Source organism: Pelecanus crispus, chromosome 8, assembly GCF_030463565.1.
Source record: "Pelecanus crispus isolate bPelCri1 chromosome 8, bPelCri1.pri, whole genome shotgun sequence".
NCBI lineage: Eukaryota > Metazoa > Chordata > Aves > Pelecaniformes > Pelecanidae > Pelecanus > Pelecanus crispus.
In genome coordinates, this window is record NC_134650.1 from 36421491 (window position 1) to 36442820 (window position 21330).

Here is a 21330-nt window from a genome sequence, read left to right on the forward strand (position 1 = left end):
AAAAACATGATTTGCATTGAAATTAAAATTTCATGCTAAGTGAACTCTGTGAAATAAAGAGAAGGAATATCACAGGGCGGCTTACTCCTTCCTATATATTCAATGCTTGTGCTTTGAAAAATATAAGTTCAGATTTTGACTGCAGTTCAAAACAGGTTAAATATGAAGTATTTTAACTGAAGTTAATTAAGTTACTTCAATCCGTCAAAGGGATTTGGTTCAATTTGGTTGCCTGTTGCTGTCTCAAAACATCCTCTTTTGTTTTTTCAAGCAATGAACAGCAAATAGATCCTATTAATTTAAAGGGATATGCCAGCCTACTCAGATGATGTGTGTTCGTGCTTTTTTTTTTTTGCTTTTTTTTTTAAATGAGGACACCAATGTTGTGGGATTTTTTTTCTTTTGTGATTTTAAAAATATGCAACTGCTGAAAAGAATTTTAAAAGATGTCCTGGTTTCGGCTGGAATAGAGTTAATTTTCTTCCTAGAAGCTGGCATAGTGCTGTGTTTTGGATTTAGTATGAGAAGAATGTTGATAACACACTGATGGTTTAGTTGTTGCTAAGTACTGCTTAAGCTAGTCAAGGACTTTTCAGCTTCCCATGCTCTGCCAGGTGCACAAGGGACTGGGAGGGGGCACAGCCAGAACAGTTGATCCAAAACTGAACAAAGGGCTATTCCATACCATATGACGTCATGCTCAGTATAGAAACTGGGGGGCAGCAATCACTGCTCGGGAACTGGCTGGGCATCGGTCAGCAGGTGGTGAGCAATTGCATTGTGCATCACTTGCTTTGTATATTGTTATTATTATTATCATTATTGTATTGTTGTTACTATTAGCATTACTATTTTACTTTATTTCAATTATTAAACTGTTCTTATCTCAACCCAGGAGTGTTTCTCACTCTTACTCCTCTGATTCTCTCCCCCATCCCATCGGGGTAGGGGGAGTGAGCAAGTGGCTGCGTGGTGCTTAGTTGCTGGCTGGGGCTGAACCACGACAGATGTAAAAACTGGTATTTCAGAACAAATGACTTAAACTGCAAAATATTCTCCACACATGTTTTTTTTCCTCATGCATGTAGTCTTCTTGGCTAAATAACACTGCTCATATGAATGATTTTGACCTTAAATGAAAAATATACTTACTAAGTTCATATTTTATATACTTTTACCTTCATTGAAATAAAACAGTGGTAGTCTCATTCTGCCTACAAATGCATCATTTTGTGTCAGTACAACACAAGTAAACTCAGTTAAGAAGTGTTTGCTCACACATGCATAATCAGGACATAGAAATAAGCGCGAGGGAAAAAAAACCTCATCTAAAAACCCAAATGCCCACTTCAAACGAGTTAAAACGGAGTTATTGAAAAAGTTGCACAAAGAAAACTTCTCCAGTCAGAACTGTCATCCTACTGTTTTTTCTCCTCACATGGCTATTTGATTACTAATAGTATCTTGGGCTAATTGCAGCAGGTAGATGTCAAGCTTTGAGTGCACCAACAGCCCTTGCAAACTCTTCTTCCTGCTCCCTGGGTTTGGCTGGCCATGTTCAAGGCCAGCTCCGACACCACGCCGCCGGCTAACCTTGGATCAGACACTTAGCTGTTACAAGCCTTGGCTGTGGCCTCTGCCCCACGTCTTGGGAGGTGCGCTTAAGCCCAGGTCCTTCCCTGAGCTCCCCCGGGGCTGTGCTGTACCTGGCTGTGCACCTTGATGACCCTGACACTGCCTTCCTGACTTGGCTTCCCACTTGACCCGACACCTCACCTGCCTTGTCACTGCAAATCTGTCTGGTGACCACTGGGCTCTTGGGTGAACCAGGTTTGTATCACGGGACCTGCTCTGCTCTTCTTGTTCAGGGTCATGCTCTGTGGCTGTGAGGTCCCTGCCCCTGCCTGCCTTGCTGTCACCCTTGACTCCCATTTCACCTTATCCTACAGAGTAGTCCTTTCTTGCTACAACTTTGAAACTAGTCTCCTAGACTAAATGTTATTCAAATCCTTGTTTGACATTTTGGAATGTCACTGTTATCAACAGTAACGTCCTCTATTAAGTTACTGTCTATTAAGTTACCTGTTATCTATAATAATGCTCTCTATTGTTACTGACTGAAAGAAAACAATGAACAAGATAGGTCAATTATACAAAGCTTTCAGGAAAATGATACGATTTTTTGGACATTATAAGAGTCTGGAACAACTGCATCTTTTTCCTGCACTTTTTTCAATTAGGTTAGTATTAACTCCAAAAATAGTATATGCTATTTAGTTTTTGTAATTGTTACCTAATGAACACCAAATTCAAGCTGCATCACATCAGAATCAACATCCTGACTGCAGCAGCAAAGAGCTAATATATTATTACCTTTCTTAGGGTCAATAACAAAGTTTCCTCTTTGATTCCCAGACAGAATATCATATGTCACACCATCTCCATCAGGGTCAACAGCATTAACTGTAGCAATCAGTGTGTTTGGACCTGCATCTTCAGAAACAAAACTCCTGTAGCTGTTAAAAGAAATTATAACAATACATTTATGAATTTAGACAGAAAATAATATATACAGAACTATGTTTTCCAATGCCTACTGACTACCTGTAAAAAGGGTACTGCAGAAATTTGTAATTTATTAATACAATTACACTGATAAGATGTTTCTTTCCTAACCAGTGAAATGATAGTATTGATGATCTGTCCAACCATTCAGGTCTTTCTGTTGTTACCTCCTATAGATTTCCATTGCAAACTTTCAGCAGTATTGAAGCTTTGAAGCTTAGCTTCGCAACAAGACTTGGGCTAAATGCAGAATTAATTTTTTATTTAAAAAAATGAGTTGCATCATTCACAGAATCAAAGCAAACATTTGCTAAGTTAAAGCACTGCTTGTTATAGGACACTTTCTGACACAAGCTCTAAAAATGCTTTCAGTGTAGTCTTTGCACCAGCATGACTGAGAATCAGATCTAGAGGATATGCGCATAATCACAGAATCACAGAAAGCTTTGGGTTGGAAGGGACCTTTAGAGGTCACCTAGCCCAAGACCCCTGCAGTGAGCAGGGACAGCTTTAACCAGATCAGGTTGCTCAGAGCCCCATCCAACCTGACCTTGAATGTTGCCAGGGATGGGGCCTCTACCACCTCTCCGGGCAACCTGTCAGTTTTACAAAATGTCAGTTTTACAAAATCTCTTCTCAAGACACATCACTGACATTGTAAGCTCTTAAGAGGCATTATCAGCCTAAGCTTAACGCTCTCTGGAGTAGAAAAGCCCCCTGCTGTAGCAAAGTCCCAAATATTTATTATTTTATATGACTGGATTGAGCATAGGCCAGACTAAGCATACTCCAGACCTGTCCATAGTAGATATCCCAAAGCTCAGCCATAAGAATGAACTACAGCTGGCTGTATCCAACAATCTAGATAAAATACATATACATACACTGGGTTCAGAGTGCTTATGAACCCATTCTCCATATGCTGAGAATAGGAAAAAATTCAAAGAAAAAGAAAATGGATGCACAGAAAACTTCTCCTTTAGCTTTTGTTGTCTAGATATGTGTGTTTTCATCAAAACCTTTGTAGAAACAGCTTTTCTTCCCCCAATTTAACATGCAATGAAGTAAGAGAAGTAAATTATTCTAGTTTAGCCCAGTCACAACCCTCAGGACACTGTCTTAACTCTGCATCTGGAAAGCAAATGAACAGTAATTCTGATAATTTTGAACATGAAATACAGGGACAGAAGAGTTCAAATCATCAGAAGAGGTCTCTTAAAAAGGAGAAAGTCAAAACTGACAAAGTGAAAGAGAGTGGTAGCCTTAAGCATTTTATAACTGAGACAAAGCATAAGCATGACCAAAGAAAGCTTGTGGCAATGAATCATAAATTTATACTGGACTGTAAATCTATTTAAACAAAGGGCTAGAAGGACAGCATCATTATCTTGATTTGTATTAGCCTGCCACAGAGCATAACATTAATTGCAAACTAGTCTCTCAACAGGACCTAATTTATGGGTGTTCATGATGAATTTATTTCACAGAAAACTTCAACTAAGTTCTGTCTGAAATTCAGCTCTGGGTTCCAGATCTTCTTCATAACTGGAAAGATGAAGCAAAATCAAAGCCTGGTTAACCTGGTTAAACAAAAACTTGAGATAATTTGAATTCCAGGAGCTGAATTCAATTCCAATGCCAATCTACACATATATACAATAGCAGCTTCCCTGCTATTGCATAGGGAACAGAAAAGCTTCTTGTGAATGTTTGGTAATTTAAAATAATGTTTATTTTAGTTGTATTCTTCAGTAAACTTTAAATGTAAGAGCTGGCAGGTGGGGTTTATTGTAAACTATGTTTTCTGCTTCCAATTTGTTAGAGATGTTTACAGCATCTTTAATACTAGCACTCATTTCTGATTAAAAAATTAGGAACAGATACAAGGTTAACAGATACAGATAAATATTCAATGACCCTGAACATTAAAACAAATAAACAAATGAAAAATAGACATCATCCGAAGAGTGAGAAACTTAATGGTTTAGTATTTGAAAATGCATAGAGATCTAGTAAGAATTTAAAAAAGATCAACTTTTCCAAGCCATATCTCCTAAGCAGTGTTCAGGAAAGAAAGGAAGGCACAAGATTTTGAAGCCAGAGGTTACCTTTACATAAAATAAGGACCGTCAGAAAGCTTTGATGTTTCGTTCAGCTAAACCACAAGCTTAGCATCACTGAAATCTCTGCCTGGGTTTTGTTCTGAGCAGCTTCTACTTTTAAGAGTAGAAGGTTGATGCAGAAGCTGACTGGGAATTCCATTACTAAGCCTCTAACATGAATGCAAATTTATAGTACTTTTGACATTGCTTCAGATGCTTCTGAGCCCCAGCTATGGAAGAAAAATGCTTACTGAGGCTTTAGAAGAAAAAAAAAAGTATGGTTTGTAGGGCATGGGACTAAGTGAACTCTACTTATTGACATTTGTCTTGTGTTTTTTATAATTCAGTGGTTATTTAGGATTCTGTCATCTAAGCATTTTTCTTTAACAATTATAAACTGGGGATGCGGACTGTTGACTCTGTCTAAGCTTAAACTGCCTACTTAAAAGGCAAAAATTCTCCATGTACTCTGGATGAGGGCTGAGGACAACACTGAGTTGCCTGCTTTTTCTGCTTGATTTCCTTTGGTGGGGGAGGAGTCCTCTTGAAACATATAATCCGAAATTACTGTGCAGCCTCTTTCAGTACATACTGGAAAAAACATAAGTGCAACATCTGTCAGAAGAGACTGTCTATATACTACCTCAATCTAGCTAGATACACAAGTCCTACTATACACTGAAAGTATGCCTAAACCTTAAAATTAAGAACCAAACCTAAAGCTGCCTTTTTTTTTTTTCTTTTACTGGTAGTAAGAGAGTCTCAGAGTCAAAAGATCATCCCACATTTGTCAGTCCAGATCCCAGATTTGATTGAACCAAAGCCAGTTACCATCCTGTAATGACCAGCCTTTCAACCAAAATATAAAAAGCAACAGTAAAAGACAAAGATAACAGAGTTTTAAGAGTATGTATTTACGTTGTCTGGGAAAACTCAGGTGCTTCATCATTCACATTTGAAACATGGATCCTAACAGTTGCTGTCCCCGTCTTTGGCTCTTCCCCTTTATCTATAGCCATAATTATGAACTCATAAAGATGGTTAGGTCGCTCATAGTCCAGCTGTGTTGCTGGAAAAATAGTACCATGAGAAGTAATACTAAAGTCTTGACTCAAAGTGTAATATACTAATTCGGCATTCTCTTTTGAATCGCAGTCAGTGGCTGTCACTGTTAAAAGAGAAGAGAAAGAGAAGAGAAAGACATTGTGTAGATCAAAGTTTGAGAATTGGAATGTTAAGTTTCTTAACAAGAGAATTAATTAGTGCGTAGTATAAAACTGTAATAGCATTTGCCTTGGCATGTGGCGCTTGAAATAATTTATAAAACTGTGCTATCCCCTCTGCTTTTTATTGAAGTAACCTTTACTTGAAAATAAGTTGTTTAAAAAAAAAAAAAAAGTAAAGTCGCTGGTTGAATTCAGCCACTACATCTTGCCTTTGTCTGCTGGATTTGAAGAGCCCTGTACTACTGAGAACGTATTCCCACACAGAGATGTCTGTTCTCATGTCCACCTGGTCTATACCGCTGACTTAAGATCACTCAGACAGACCACACCCTGTGTGATTGAAGGTGAAATATTTACATATATTATTCAACCGATGCAAGTTATGTGTTTGTCAGATCCTACCCATAACCTATAAAAACCTATGCTAAAAGCAGTTACCAGAATAGTAACTGACAGACTACCATTAGTACAGGATAAATCACTAAGTAGAACAGCAGGAGGTTATAAAATCCTATTTACTAGGGAACAGCAATTTTCCTGTAGTTTAATTTCCTTTTTCTCCTCAAGATTTATAAAAATTTATGTAAGGGTTAAAGACTAATATAAGGCCCTTCTACAACTGCTTAGTTGACATAAATTTGTTTTATTGCCAGGACCTTCTCATTTCTTTACAAACATTTTCAATATAAGATTTTTGCAGTTTACAAAATCAAAATCTACATAATTTACAGAGCACCATCATTTAAAGCTTAAGTTATTGGTTACATTGGGAAGAAGCAAAGAGTTTTTCTCAAGCATCCAAACAAAACCTCACATAAAACAGTTAAACCATGCAAGAGGCTTTTAACGCAGAAGAGCAGTATTCTCTACAGCAAGCCCACACAGGGCTCTTAAAGACGGGCGGAGGTGGTGAGCTGATGTGTCCATAATTTCTGATCCAACATCACTCTCCTTCTTCAAAAAAAAAATGTTGCAAGACTGCTACTATAAGCCTGCTGCTATAATACCAACCACAACTGAAGTCCTGTTACTTCAAAATCCTACAAAGAAGATCTGTTTCCTTTGTATCACGTCCCCCAAAATTGTTCGGGTTGTGGCAGTAGTAAATAATTATGACCCAATTCTACAAGGTGCCATTTGCCTTCAGAGCGTTACAACTACCCATGCTGGGGTAGGTAATTTTGCCTTCTGAACTGAATTCTAATTAGTCAGAGGAAAAAAAAATACTCATACTGAATGTAACAAATTGTTTTAGAAGTACTAACCTTGTAGAAGCGCAGTTGTCATAGTAACTGTTTCAGGAACACCAATTTTGCTGTAAATTGACTGATGAAATTCGGGGGCACAATCATTCACATCTGTGATTACAACCAAAACCTTAATGGAGAAGAGGGTAATGTTAAACAGCAAAGTGAATCAAGGCAACAACTTCATTGCTCTAGAAATATCGGATGGAAGATTTTCCCCAAAACATCCTTGAGGTGGTCAGAAGCTATAGCACATAGGATAAGCCATTTTTCTTAGATTGCTCTTTTCCTACCGAGAACCGTTGAAATATCAGATTCCAAAAATACTAGGAATTGCCAAGTCCCAGTCCCCTGTAGCAACATTTTCCACTCGCCCTTCATCTCCATTGATTACTCCCTATTACTAATTTAAAGGAAAAGGGACCATCTGGTTTCCAAGCATCCTTTTTCCATTATCTTCCAACACTTCCGTGATTTGTAACGCTAAAAATTCTACTGCCAAGCATATTACATTTTAGCAGGATTAATCTCCAAGACCAAGTTCTGAATTAAATTATAGGACCATAAATCAGACGTAAATGGAACCGATTATGGTAAAACAAGTAAGAAATACAATTCTGCTTCTAACATCTTTAAAAATGTTTTCATATTCCTATGTCAAATATGAGTCCACAGTTGCATTGTTTACAATTCAAACAGTAAGGAGTGTGTTAAATTAGCCTTTATGGCAGCTCAGACTGCTACGCTTCAGGCTGTCTGAAGACGTACTGAGGTATTCTGCATCACAACGCAACAGGTAGACGTGTACTCCATCTACCCTTACATAGGTTGGTATAAACTGGGAGTTGCTCTCTCTTAACTACTGAGGTTGTACCAGTGTAAAGCAGGTGCAAGTTAAACTATATTTAGGCTAAATGTATTTGTAAAATCATCTCATAATCCTCCAAGACACCATATCTTCCCAGATAAGGCCTAGGACCTATGATGGGATGGCATACTGATCCCTCAGAAATAGCCTTTTCAGCATCTGCAAGACTGAACTCTAACAGTACCTAAACCAGCCCTCAACATCTACTGATAGACAGAAAGATTTTTAAAATGGATAGTAGAATAGACAGCATGAGCTGGGGAAACGGAAGCCCCTAGTGAATTTGTACAGAAATCTGGAAAGGCTGACATACAGACTGCCAGAAGCGAACACCTACCTCAGCTGCCGTACTGAACTGCTCCTCATTTTCCTCTGCTCTGACCAAAAGAACATACCGGTGTTGGTCACTCTCATAATCCACACTCCGAGTTAAACTGATATCTCCTGTTGCCCGATCAATACTGAATAGACCACTAGGATTAGTTAGTAAACTGTAGCTCAGGGATTTCTTTTGATATGATACAGCAGTGGCTGTAAGAAAGCTGCATTTAAAATTAAATAAAAAAGAGGACTCTTAAGCACATAATACAACATACTGAAAAATATGACAAAAATTATACATATCAGAAATGATGGTGCAATCCTGTAGGTCTGATCAGAGCAATACTCACTGAAGTCAGTAATAGGTGTACCTAAACACCAAATTCACATGTTTTGTTATACAGTAGTTTTATCATCTTGAGGTTAAACAGATAAAGATAGGATTCTTGGAAGCAGAACACAGTAAGGATTAAAAACGCAGGAACAGAGGATTTAATTTTTGCTGCAACTGAATTTGCCTATTCTAACTTTCTTCTATGGTAGTGATGGTTTTCAGGCAGGAAACTGAAAGATAAAGCAAGATGCAAAAGATTAATTTTAATAACAGCATGGTAAGTTTGCTGCTGCAGTCATACCATGCTAAAGGTTCAACAGATAACTGCAAAAGGATAAACACCAGTCACTAACGGCATGCTCGTTACAGGTTATACAGGATATATGTTTTTAGCTCTTGTTTGGCACTATCTTTTTTCCACTGAAGTCCAATGTGTTTAAAGTCTTCCAGTGGAAAAAGTACTTGCAGTATGAAGTAAAAGAAGAAATTAAAAAATAATTAAAGGGTTCAAAACAGAATACTAATTTCTCAAGTGTTTGTTGCCTTATCATGCAGGTTTCCTAGGAAAAAGAATTCCATCTTCCAGGAGAACCTACCAACATGTATGATCCAGTGACAAGTACAATCAAAAAGACAAAACTCAGTTTGTCCAAACACCTTTTTCCCTGTTGTATTTCCATGCTGCTATCTTCTCACTTCTCTCAGGTGCACTACTGAAACAATGGAAAAGGTTGCTGTAGGTCATTATCTCACTTTAGCCTTTTTCTGTATTTTCCTATGATGTGGTCTCACAGTCAGTTTCAGCCAGCGCACAACCGTGTTCCTGCCAACAGGAATTATTTTGCCCTCCTCCTAACTCCCTACCCTGGCTGCAAGTTCACGCCACCTCTCCACTCCTGTCAGCACTAAAAATCACAAGCCCATGCTGCGAGCATGTTTAGCAACCCAACTGAAACCTTTTTTTTCTTTTTTTGGCTTTGTCTTTCATCGGATCAGCCTGCCCATGCAGCTAGCATATTAGCACTAGTGGCAGACCAAAGGACGAGAAAGATTTGGTAGCACTCCTCTGCTCAGCAGCAGTCTTAAATCAGCCTACAATTGTGAAATCCTAAACCCAGAAACCCAGTGCATGACAGCAACTCTGTTTTCCTGCATACTTGTGTAATTGGTCCAATTTAAATATCAGAACTTTAGGATTCTACATGGATTTTCATGACTATTTCTGGTCAACATGCAACAGGATCACTGGGCACATTATGTATATTCAAACCTCTTTGACATAACTGCATTAAATACTTCATTCCTTTTGGATATTACCAAGTAATTTGACAAACTGACTAATCTACTATCATCTCAGTGTGAAAACCTATTTTTAAATAGTGATAAAAAATAGTTATAAAGAATTTAATTATTTTTAATCCTAAACATTATTGAACCCAAGATGGCAAGTACCTTTTAGGTATTGTAGCATTTCACAGTTCTTGCATTTCTTTCACTCCTGTGCTATTTAAGTCTATTGCAGCTTTAAAGAAAAACCTTGTTATCTACTATTTACAGTTGCTAATTTTTTTTATCTTAACACACCTTGGTTATTTAAACACTGTAAAACTGAATGTTGTAGACCGAACAGTAAAATACAACACTACAGATAATATGATAACAGTTGAATGGCCGCACAAGGAAGACGTTTACTGGACGAAAGTATTCTCAATTCAACTGGAAGAGGAAGTGTTTGCCCTAAAACCAAACCAGTCTGGGACAGACAGAACTCAGTATTCAGGTGGACCTATGTTACTAACATTTTCTGTGATATTTAGATCCACATGGTTAGACAAAGGATGGAAAAATAAAATTACAAGTTTTATGGCATCTTTATTTTTACTCAGTTTGTCACCATGACTGATGAAGACAGCAAAGACAGTCTTTTGTTTTTTCTGTTTTTTACTTGATGGAGAAGGCACTTCTCCAAATTTGACACATAAAATTAATATATTCTTTCACACCAGGATATCTTTCTTCATGATGTAACAGTTCTAATTTGTGTTCTGCATTTTGTTTGAAAATTAAGACACAATCAACATCTGCTAATACTTTCCATATCATTTAAAAAGGAAGAAACCATGATTATATAATACCGCTTTTCTGTATAAAAGGGTGACTAAAAAATAAATCAATCAAACTGTATCTTGATCATGTGTATTAAGATATCTGAATTGCTACTCACAGTATCTATTTATGATTCACAAACAATACTGAGGCTTTGGGGAGATCAAACAGAAGTTAAACTAGGAACACAATCTCACTGCACTATTTTTAACTGTTACTTACGATTTTCCTTGCAGCATACTTTCAGGAACATAAACAAAGTATGATATGTTGGTGAACTGTGGTGGTCGAAATCCAGCAATTACAGAAACAGTGGCTGGAGACCCTCTGCTTCCAAGTTTATCTGCTGCTAGTACAGTCAGTAAATACTCCTTGTCCCTCACCAATGGCAAACCTGTCGTTTTAACCCAGCCAGTGTCCTTCTCAACTTCAAATCTGTCTTCACCACCTAAAAAGAACAGATCCACAAATTATTGTCATCAACAACATTTTTACTTGATTAAAATTAAGAGGAGAACACGGTATCAATTCCTGAGTTGGTTTTGGCTTAGAATCAGCATGCACACTAAAATTCAGAAGTTTCTTTAGAACTTAGAAATCGGTAATTATATTCATGATTACACTTCTAAGTTGCATTTTACTTCTCTGGACAATTATCACTCTTCTTTAGCCTCCAATATTTTGCTGTTATTTGACCCTAAGTAAGTGAAAACACCCTGCTAGAGTCCTGGCCAAGAGGAATAAATTAACCTTTGGAGCAGGATTGCTACTCCCCTTCTGCTTAGACAGTTTTGAACTATTACTGAAGTTTCTTTTGAGCCCCACAAAGAAAATTATTAATGAGTCTATACTAGCTTTGCAAAGCTAAGGCACAACCCAGACACTTAAAAATTTATTAGAAATTAAGCAGAAGCACAACTCCTGCAAAGGAGAAGGAACATTAACGCTCTCCACCCAATAAACTGTGCTCCACATACTGCCCTATCTCATAAACAGGCAGCCCAGCAGAGAGATACTGACTACTGCTGCCATTGCCACCCCCTGGCCAAAGCCCTGAGGAGTACCAACCACTCCAGCCCCCATCATTCCCCGGGGACAATCTGGGCAGGAACCCAACTTTGCAAGGAGAACGCACTTCAAATCTGGCAAATCTGTCTGTACCCTCAATAAAAGTTGATTCTTCTCACACACAGAGCTGAAGGCTTATGAACCTTTTGCAGGAGGAAGGCAAGATCTTTCACTAATGAAACTGAGGATAAAGGACAAGAAAGTCACAAGTGAAGCGTAATACACAGGGAACGAGAGGGTTAAAATTTACCTTCCAAGAGAAAATATTCTACAGCTCCATGGATGCCTTCATCTGCATCCACAGCAAGCAGCTTGTATACTTCAGTACCTCCCGCAGCTTCAGGGGAAACCACAGCCAAGAACGGGAAAGGCTCCATGGCCCATTCAGGTACGTTGTCATTCACGTCTGTCACAGTAAGTGACAAGTGCACCAAGTACCAATCCTTTCCTAACGGTCACAGAAAAATGAAGAAATACTTAGATAGCTACTTGATGGCACTCAGAGTAACAGAAACATGAAACAGAAACAGAAACAAGTCCTGAGTGTGTATTGTCTGCAATATTGCTGGCATGTAACCCAGAAAACCTGGTTTTTAAGGCTCATCTGCAATCAACAGCATCCAGACACAATGGGGGAAAAAATAACCAGCACAAGTACTGCTGAACTGCAAGATTAGGGCCACCGTCTTAACATTCTACTAGTATCTCCTTATAGGAAAGATCACATATTCTTAAATTTTCAAAATTTAAATACATGTCTTCTGAAAAGTTTTCTTGCTGAAGAGAAAAAAATAAAGAAGTATCAAGAAATATTTTGTTTATGCAATGATTACAGCAACTCTGAATTTTGAAAATTAAATATTTGTTGCCAAAAAACTCTCACCCATCTACCCCAACTAGTGATTTTCCTGGTTCACTGAAATCTCAATACAGTTTTCACTTCTATTAAAGATTAAATGTTAAATACTGTTAAATGTTAATACTGTTAAAAAACAGGCAAACAAACAAAATCCCCAAAACAAACCACCACAGAATGGAACTATTCAATTCTCCAAAAATCGACAACAGAAGATCCTTAAAAATTGAGGAAAAAGTATATGTTATGCCTCTGCCATTATTAAATCAACCAGTGAAGACAACAGAGCTCCTAAACAAGTAATAAATATCAGGCAGGTATTGCTGAAAAGGTGGCAGAAAGGAAAAATGTCAGACTGAAGAAACTGCTCTGAAATCTCCAGGAATGGAGTTAAACATTCCTGTTAAAGGAGGAAAGAGTGGCAAAATATCCTGGCTGAAGAAAGTTTCTGAACACAAGAACAAAGGATAGGATTAAAATTTTCACATTCCAAAGAAAGCAAAGTGATAGAGAAGACAGAAAGCCATTTTCTCCTTAATAAATTTACATATACTTTCAACCGAAGAAAATGCTTCCTCCAATCACGCACAGCTAGCTCAGATTTTGAAGCAGCTTAGCTGGGGTAACACAAGACTGTGACAAAGTATTTTTTTCGTAACTGATAATATTTATCAGTAACATCGGGGAGCACAGTATAACTATAAGTTGGGCCTTTTGGCCAGCTTAGCTCCAGTTGGACTGTCACTGAACTTGTAAAAAGTTTTGCTACAGAAGCCAACCTGAGTGTTCCTGCAGTCCATATTTAATGCCTCTGGCTCCAGAAGAGTGGTGTATGCACACCCTGACCCCGAAAGCAGTACACCGAAAGCAGTACACCTGCACTGACATGGCACTGTGCCCCAGCTAACGAGCCTGGGGAAGTGAAAGGGAACGTGGCCCAGGTAAAAACAGCTGTCTGCATTTACAACATGATTTATCGTGTTGTGTGTATATATATATATATATAAAAAAGTTTAATAACGGATGTAAAGTCAGAATTGTTAAAGTTGATGGTGTTAATACTTGATTTGAGTGTGTATTTATTATTTATACACACATGAAAACATATTGTATTGGGTCTGGCTGAGATGGAGTTAGTCTTCCCCTCAGCAGCCCTCATAGTGCTGTGCTTTGTACTGGCAGCTAGAAAGGTGTTGATAACACCCCAGTGTTTTGGCTACTGCTGAGCAGTGCTCCTGTCTCCAACATCTCCTCCCCTCACCAGTAGGCTGGGGGTGGGCAAGATCTTGGGAGGGGGCACAGCCAGGACAGCTGACCCACGCTGACCAAAGGGATATTCCATACCATATGACATCGGCTCAGCAATAAAAGCTAACAGAAAGGAGGAGGAAGGCGGGCATTCGTTATTTACATTTGTCTTCCAGAGCAACCGCTACGCATACCGGAGCCCCGCTTCCCAGGAAGTGGCCGGACACTTCCCCTGCTGATGGGAAGTAGAGAATAAAATCTTGGGTTTCCTTTTGCTTCCACACATGGCCTTTGCTTTTTATTAAACTGCCTTTATCTTGACCCACAAATTTGTTTCCATCTCATTTTCTCCCTGCCTGTCCTGCTGAGGAGGGGAGCAATAGAGCAGCTTGGTGGCACCTGGCGTCCAGCCAAGGTCAACCCACCACACATATATATATACACACACACAGGCATTTATTTTCAAAATAGCTCTACAGGAACTGAAACAACATACAAAGAGGAACATCTAAAATTATCAGGTTTAATTTAAATCTAATTAATAATACAAAGAACTTAATATTTAAGACTTTAAATATAAAGTGTTGCCAAAACACCTAATCTTGTAAACAGTGTTATCTTGCTAAGGAGGAATACTCTCCCAGGAAGGTGCGCTGCTTAGGCCGAACAGCTGTACTCTCTCCCTTTCCACTTCCTTAATTGCAGCATTACATCCCTCTCCAAAAAACATCCATGTTCCAACTAAAATAAGTTACTTTTGTCTGATGTATGCATTCACTGATGTTATCCCTTCGCTCCCACGGCAGTACTAATATATCTTTCACATCACTCTCTTGCAAGCTTCAGCTTTTCATAATTGGGAACCCCTGTCTGATGACAAGTGGCATATTTAGTACACTGTATCATAATCTGCAATCTATAAACAACCAGTAAGTGGATCGTCATAAAGAAAACTCCTTGGTGCTGCGATTAACAAAGTCAAATGTAAGTTTCTTAGTTTAGATTCCTGAGACTTAATCCATCATGACCTTTGAGTACTTTCTGTTCTCATCCAGAAAATTCTCTTAATGGAAAAATCAGCATTCACCCAAGATAATCACAAAAGTTCTTCTTAGTTAAGCTTGTAAAACTGTATTAATTAATCTGAATTTTAGAACTGTAATTGCAAATACATCGCTTTTTTCTTTCTCTAAAGAGCAATAGAAAGTGTATTGACAGTAACTTGTTAAGTCCAAATGAATTTATTTGTAATCATATCATGTACTCAGAATCTAATGTTCCAGGGAATATAATATTAGCTTAAGATAGCACATATTAAAAAATGGTGGCTACAGCAAAACCAAACTTCTAATTTATCTAACAGTGAATCACAGAAGCGATCAGTTTCCTGAAAAAGAACCTTAAACATGCCTTGCACCATTGTAGAATATGGATAGATACAACATGCATTTTTATATTTTCATGGAAAAACTCTCAGTATATCCAAGTCTTACAAAGTCTTCTCGACTCTGAGATGAACTGTGTGTGTTACGTATTGCACTTCTGCAGTCAGAAGTGTTGGGAGGCCTGGTGTAAGGATGCTCAATTTGGCTTCTCTAGCCAAATGTTCTTTATAACATTGCAGGTGAAGCAAAGTTTCCAAGATAAACTCGAATTGCTTCATTACAAGAAAAGACTGACACTGAGGTGAGACTACTGTAGCCCACACCGCTGTTGCACTGTCCCTGGAGTCACCCAGGTGTAATTCTCTTCAACATTTGCACAGACTCTGTGAAAGCAGCTGCAGGCTTTCTCCTCTGCTTGCGGATGCTGTTAAACTGCACAGCACAAAAGAAGCCAGAGGAGCATCAAAAAAACATCCAAAAATCATGATGTAAAAAGTAGCAGCATGGATATTATTTCCTACTACCATACTAAATAGAACTAGATGTGTTTCAAAGAGATGAGTTTCCTGTCAGAACATGCATTCCAAAAGTCCCAGTCCGAGACACCTGAAGAAACTGCAGAGGAGGGAACTTGTTAGATTTTGATCTGAGTCTGAGGTTGAAATACACCACAGCAACCCACAGCAGGGCGAGTTCTAAATGAGAAGTGCCAAATGAGATCAGTGTCTCCTTGAACGCTCCAAAGGTTTCCATTAAAAGGTTGTCCAAAAAGAGTGAGCGCAAAAGGCAGAAGTTAGTGTCAAAATTGCCTGTCTCTTCTCAAAAGAACAGATCTTGTGGAAGCTGTCACAAGTTTGTAAATACCTACTATTAGCTTAGTTCGCCTGGGCATACTGCAGGCTTAAAATAGCAAGCACTAAATTAGAAGCTGAGTTAAGACCCTTTGAAAATCTGCCTCTATAATAGCAAGATCTATTGAGGATTTGAGTGCCACTTTGGTAACCCTGCCAGGAGTGGAAAGGTTACTGATTTTTGTATCTCTGGAGTCTGGAAACCAGTATCCTAATCAACCCGTGAACTCATTCTGTTTCAAGTTCTGATGAAGTTCTTAACATGCATGTATTCCTCTACCCCAAAATAAGTCATAATTGAAGAATAACTGATTTTTATTGAACAAGAAGTAATAAACCTGGGTACAAATTCCACTTTTGCCACCTACTGGTTGTCAGTTCACTGAACATTAATATGCTGGTACTTAGTACATAATTATAACTGAGAAATACCTCTCTAAGGAAACTGTGGAAAACTGCATCAGGCCTGAGATTAATCCTCACACGCCCTAGCAAACTTTATTAATCAAAAACTAAAAGGACTCGCACACGTTCCTCTAGCTACTTGTATTTTAATAAAGAGACCTTAATGTCATTTGACATCTTGGCAAGATCAGAGCTTTCAGCAGTATGTTGGTTACCTCTGAATACTCTTAAGAATTTTGTTAGGATAGTCAGCAGGAACTGCAATGCACAGAATCGAAGAGACAGGAATAAGTGTCTCCCTTGACCAGTATACATAACCACTGCATATGACCTTACAGATCTTACCGGTATATTATCTTCCTCCATCAACCATAGGCAATCTGATTTACAAGCAAAAATACTAAATAAGTGATCATGATTTTGCTTTCAGATAAAGGCAGTCTGGAGGAAAATGACTGGAAGTAAGTTTTCCCTTGACTGTGTACCATATATCAAAGCAAAAACTGTAACAGAAATACCAAACAGGACCGTACTTCTCTGCACAGAAACCTACAGATGTGACCTGACAACTTGTAGAAACAACATCAGGGTGTCCAGTGAAGCATGATTGGACAAGGACTTGCCAGAGGACGAATGTGATGAAGAGACTGACATGGACAATAATGTGCAATATATGTATGTCTAGCAGGACAACACGTTAAGAATTTCAAAGTATATGTTCATGAACATGATTTTTTAAAGCATAACTCCACATTCTAAGGAGCACAGCAAATATTTAAAAGTTTTTCATTTGTTGCAATTATCATTACATATACATTACAAAATGCAGTCTCTTGTATTTTGTAACTGACATAGGTGCTTTCCTACAGAATAGTAGTTTTCCTACAGAATGGAGCTTAAACCAGACCTTTAACTAATATATAAGGTATATAAAATTCATTTTCTCCCCTATTTATGAAAATTATTTGTGCTTCAAGACAGTGGAAGGAAGGAAATTTTAGAAACATACATCTCTTGATAGCTAAGGTGTCTCAATGCCTCCTTCCATCAAAACACCCTCACATACGTATCTTGCAGATATATTATACATGTACATCAGTATATTAATAGTAGTAGTACAGGATTATGTATCTGCATCCATATATTATGATTACTAGTAGTTTATTAGTACTATATAAGTAGTACCTGTACAGTAATACAGCTACATTATGGGAGAAATAGTATGTTACAATTCCACTCAAAATCTTAGCAGAAACAGCTTAAAACTGGTAATCCTCTGTGGATTTGGGTTAAGTCCTACAAACACACAGACAGGTTCTACTTAAATTATCTGTTCCGAATACCAGGCCCCGACAACAAATGGACATACCTGCAACTGTATTCAGCAGCGTAAGTCAACCCACCGCTGAGATCCTAAGCCAGGAATCTGACACAGGCTTAATTAGCCCTAAAAGAATTTTCAAACTGTTTTGTAATACACTACCAATAAGAATTTCCTCAATATTAAACACTAGCTACTTGACTTTCAAACCAGGCACACCGTAGATATCCTATGCAATGTCATCCATTCAAAAAAAATCCTAAAACTATAGTTCTGCTAATTACCTTGTTGGCACACGCGTAGATTTTGCATTTGACAGATTTTCCTCCCTAGCTTCAGACAACAGAAAAATTTAAATTGCTTTCTCACAGATACTGAGCAACAAGAGATAAAACTCAAGATGGCTCTTGCTGCACATAAACACGACACTAACATAACACTGGAACATCTTATATTAAAAATCAGTATTTCTAAAAGTCATACAGAAAATAATACCTCATATTCAAAAGGGTAAAATCATCTTTTTATTAGACCAGAAAGTATTTTTTCCTATTTTTTCTTATTTTTCTTCACTACGGAAACAAATAAATCTGTTTAATGAAAACAGATTCTGTGAGCAGATTGCTTTTCCCACATATCTGCAAACACCACTTACTTGCCCTTTGCAATATCAAAACTAAGCCCTCTCTACAGCTCTCTTCAATTTATATAAAAAATTAAAACTAAGATTATAAAATCGAGTCTGGAGGTTTTTCCTACTTTAGCTGCTTAATTCCCTATTAGAGTCAATTCGTGTATCATCAAAAATCCTTCTCAGGGCAGCTCATCCTGAAGTCTGCTTTTTCTCTGATAGTCCCTCCAGTTGGAATTACTTCCTTTTAACTTAATATTACTGACAAAAGCTGCAGCACTGAAATTCATTCCCTATCACCAAAATCAATCTTCATAATCCACTGCTGAAACCTCATCACAGGTATCTATATATAATTGCTTATTTTTCATGTCTATCTGTGGTTGAAAACTGATAAACAGAAGGATTTATTATACTGCCTTACTCTGAATTCAAACTACATTAGGTATCGTAATACACTAGCTGGCCCAAGTGTCCGCTCACAGGAAATATATGGTATGCCATGACTCACAGTTTTCAACCTTTGAAAAAAAAAAACATAAGCAAAACATTAACTGACTTGCTGGGAAGTTTAACCATAGCAAAAATGCTCTTTAAAAGCAGCAATAAGTAACTAAAAACCAAAAAAATTAGAAAGTCTTTAAAATATCTTTCTTTAGGTCTGCCTGTAGGCAAATTTCTAGATCCATACAGCTAATGAAATCAGTTCTCTACCAACATACTCTGAGTAAATTACTTAAACGTAATCCAACTGTTACTTTCTATAGCAGAAGCATTTCAAAGAATGTCACAATTTAGCTACATAATGTCCCTAGGTGTTAAGACTTTCATCGTTTTATGTTAGACTAATTTTAGCACTACACCTGTTTAAACTTTCAATAGATGTAAAAAACATAGGCCACCTCAGCTGAGGAAACTGATTTAGTAAAATAAGAATTACAGTACATCCAATAAAATTCCTTCAAGTCCACAAGGTCCAAGCCACAATACAGATAGGATTTGTGCAATACCTAAATTCTTCCTAGTTTAAGACAAAATTCACTTTTTTGAAAGGAAGTCACTTCTCCAAGAAAAACCATGAAAATCTTTCATTCAAATGCTTTTCAGAAAACAGCAGTGCAGATCAAGGTCAGTGCCTGCTGTCAGCCTCCTCGCTAGATTCCTTTTTCCCAATCTCTGCTCTCAAAAGGCAGACAGTGCCTCATTAAGCACAGTTGTTAAGATTGAGAAGCTTTAATAAAGGCAGAGTTAAATATGTAGGAGAAAACATAACATTTTAAATTAACTATTCAAAGTTAGAAATTTGATCCTTTGGTGAGATACAAACCACATTTGTATAATAAAGGAAACTGTTCTTATTAAAAACACAAACAAAGAAAAACCCCAAACACAACAGGAAAAAACCTTAATACTCATATACTGCGAAGACTGCGTTACATACTTTGTCCAAAAAGCTTAGGAAAATTTCTAATAAAGAGTGTCACAATCTTGTAAAATAATTAGCAATTTTTCATGTCAAATTTAAGACATATAGAAGGACTTACTACTTCGAAGGAACAGAAAGCCCTCTCAAATTACGAACCCTTAGGTGAGTCCAAGTTAAAGACTTATCAAAATTGAAGAACATACTGAAAACTACAAGAAGCAACCAAGTATCTTGATCAGATGATGGTTCCTTTCTTCTTTAGGTTCTTCACTAGTTCTTTATGGCGCTACCAAATACAGGTTTATCTGAAAAAGCTCTTTTGTGGTGTTCACCATTAATTTTCCAGGAAAGGGCTTCAACATAAAGTAACATGAACTAGCTCCTCCAACCTCATATAGAAGTCGGGTTATAAAAACTCATTGGATTGCACAGATACTGCAAACTAATCAATCCTGTCATTTCATACAGCAACTAAAAAAAAATATTCCCCCACCTACCTATATTGTTACACCAAGGGTGGCAGGAAGGAGGAGAGGCCTTTAATACTTAAATCACTCAGTTAACAACAACTTTTGAATGTTACACTGGTTAAACCAAGCCTTGAAAATCATGCATGCTGAAATAGTTTGATTGCAATTTCAAACACTGCAGGTTGGAGCTACCTCTAAACCCATGTCTTCTCACCACGTCAAATTGTAAAAGATGCTGTCAATCTGTGAAATCCAACATATTCTCAGACTTCTGATCTCATTAGAACTATATGACTGTCTTTTCTCTCAAAAATCCAATGGATACTTCTATGAGACTCGAAAATAAAATCCTTGTATTCGTTAAAAATGTAAGCTTCTCTGCTTCAGTGTAATTGATAAAACTGATAATGCCAGACATTCTGATTTTAAAAAATCTGACAATATAGAATATGTACTTGACTGAACATCTCTCTACAATTGTGGACAAATATTATACATTCCTTGAATGTACTGGGGGAAGAGGTATTATATTACTATGATTAAACAATAATGAGTGAGAAGCTAGGTTGCTCCTGGCATTTTTAGGTCATTTCAATTTATTTTTAAAAGGAGATTATGAGAGTGTTAAAAGTCTTGCAAGCCTTTAGGCCAATATCGCTATTACATCCTGGTCTACATCTATCAGCAAATTAAGAATTCAAGTTAGTATTTTTCTTTTTGTTTTTTTAAGTTGCTCCAACTTCTAAGACTGTTACCTTACACAGACAAATGTTTTTTGAAAACTCAGGGTTTTGTTATTTGTTTGGGTTACCACAAGTTAAATATTTTGGGTTTGGTTGAGAGGACATTGTTATTTCGAAGAGGCTTTGCAAATACCATAATGAACTCTTTTAAAAACAC

The 21330-nt window shown here is 37.5% G+C and overlaps 1 protein-coding gene across 1 annotated transcript in view; it reads right to left on the reverse strand.

Annotated features, from left to right (window-relative positions):
- The window catches only part of LOC104035801 (neural-cadherin), a 68484-nt gene that overhangs the window by 36363 nt on the left and 10791 nt on the right, over positions 1-21330 (reverse strand). The window contains exons 2-7 of the mRNA XM_075715422.1: positions 12088-12285; positions 10992-11217; positions 8346-8550; positions 7159-7270; positions 5586-5835; positions 2374-2516 (exon numbers count right to left, since the gene is read on the reverse strand). Coding sequence (XP_075571537.1) covers positions 2374-2516; positions 5586-5835; positions 7159-7270; positions 8346-8550; positions 10992-11217; positions 12088-12285 — 1134 coding nt within the window. The remainder of the gene's footprint in view (positions 1-2373; positions 2517-5585; positions 5836-7158; positions 7271-8345; positions 8551-10991; positions 11218-12087; positions 12286-21330) is intronic.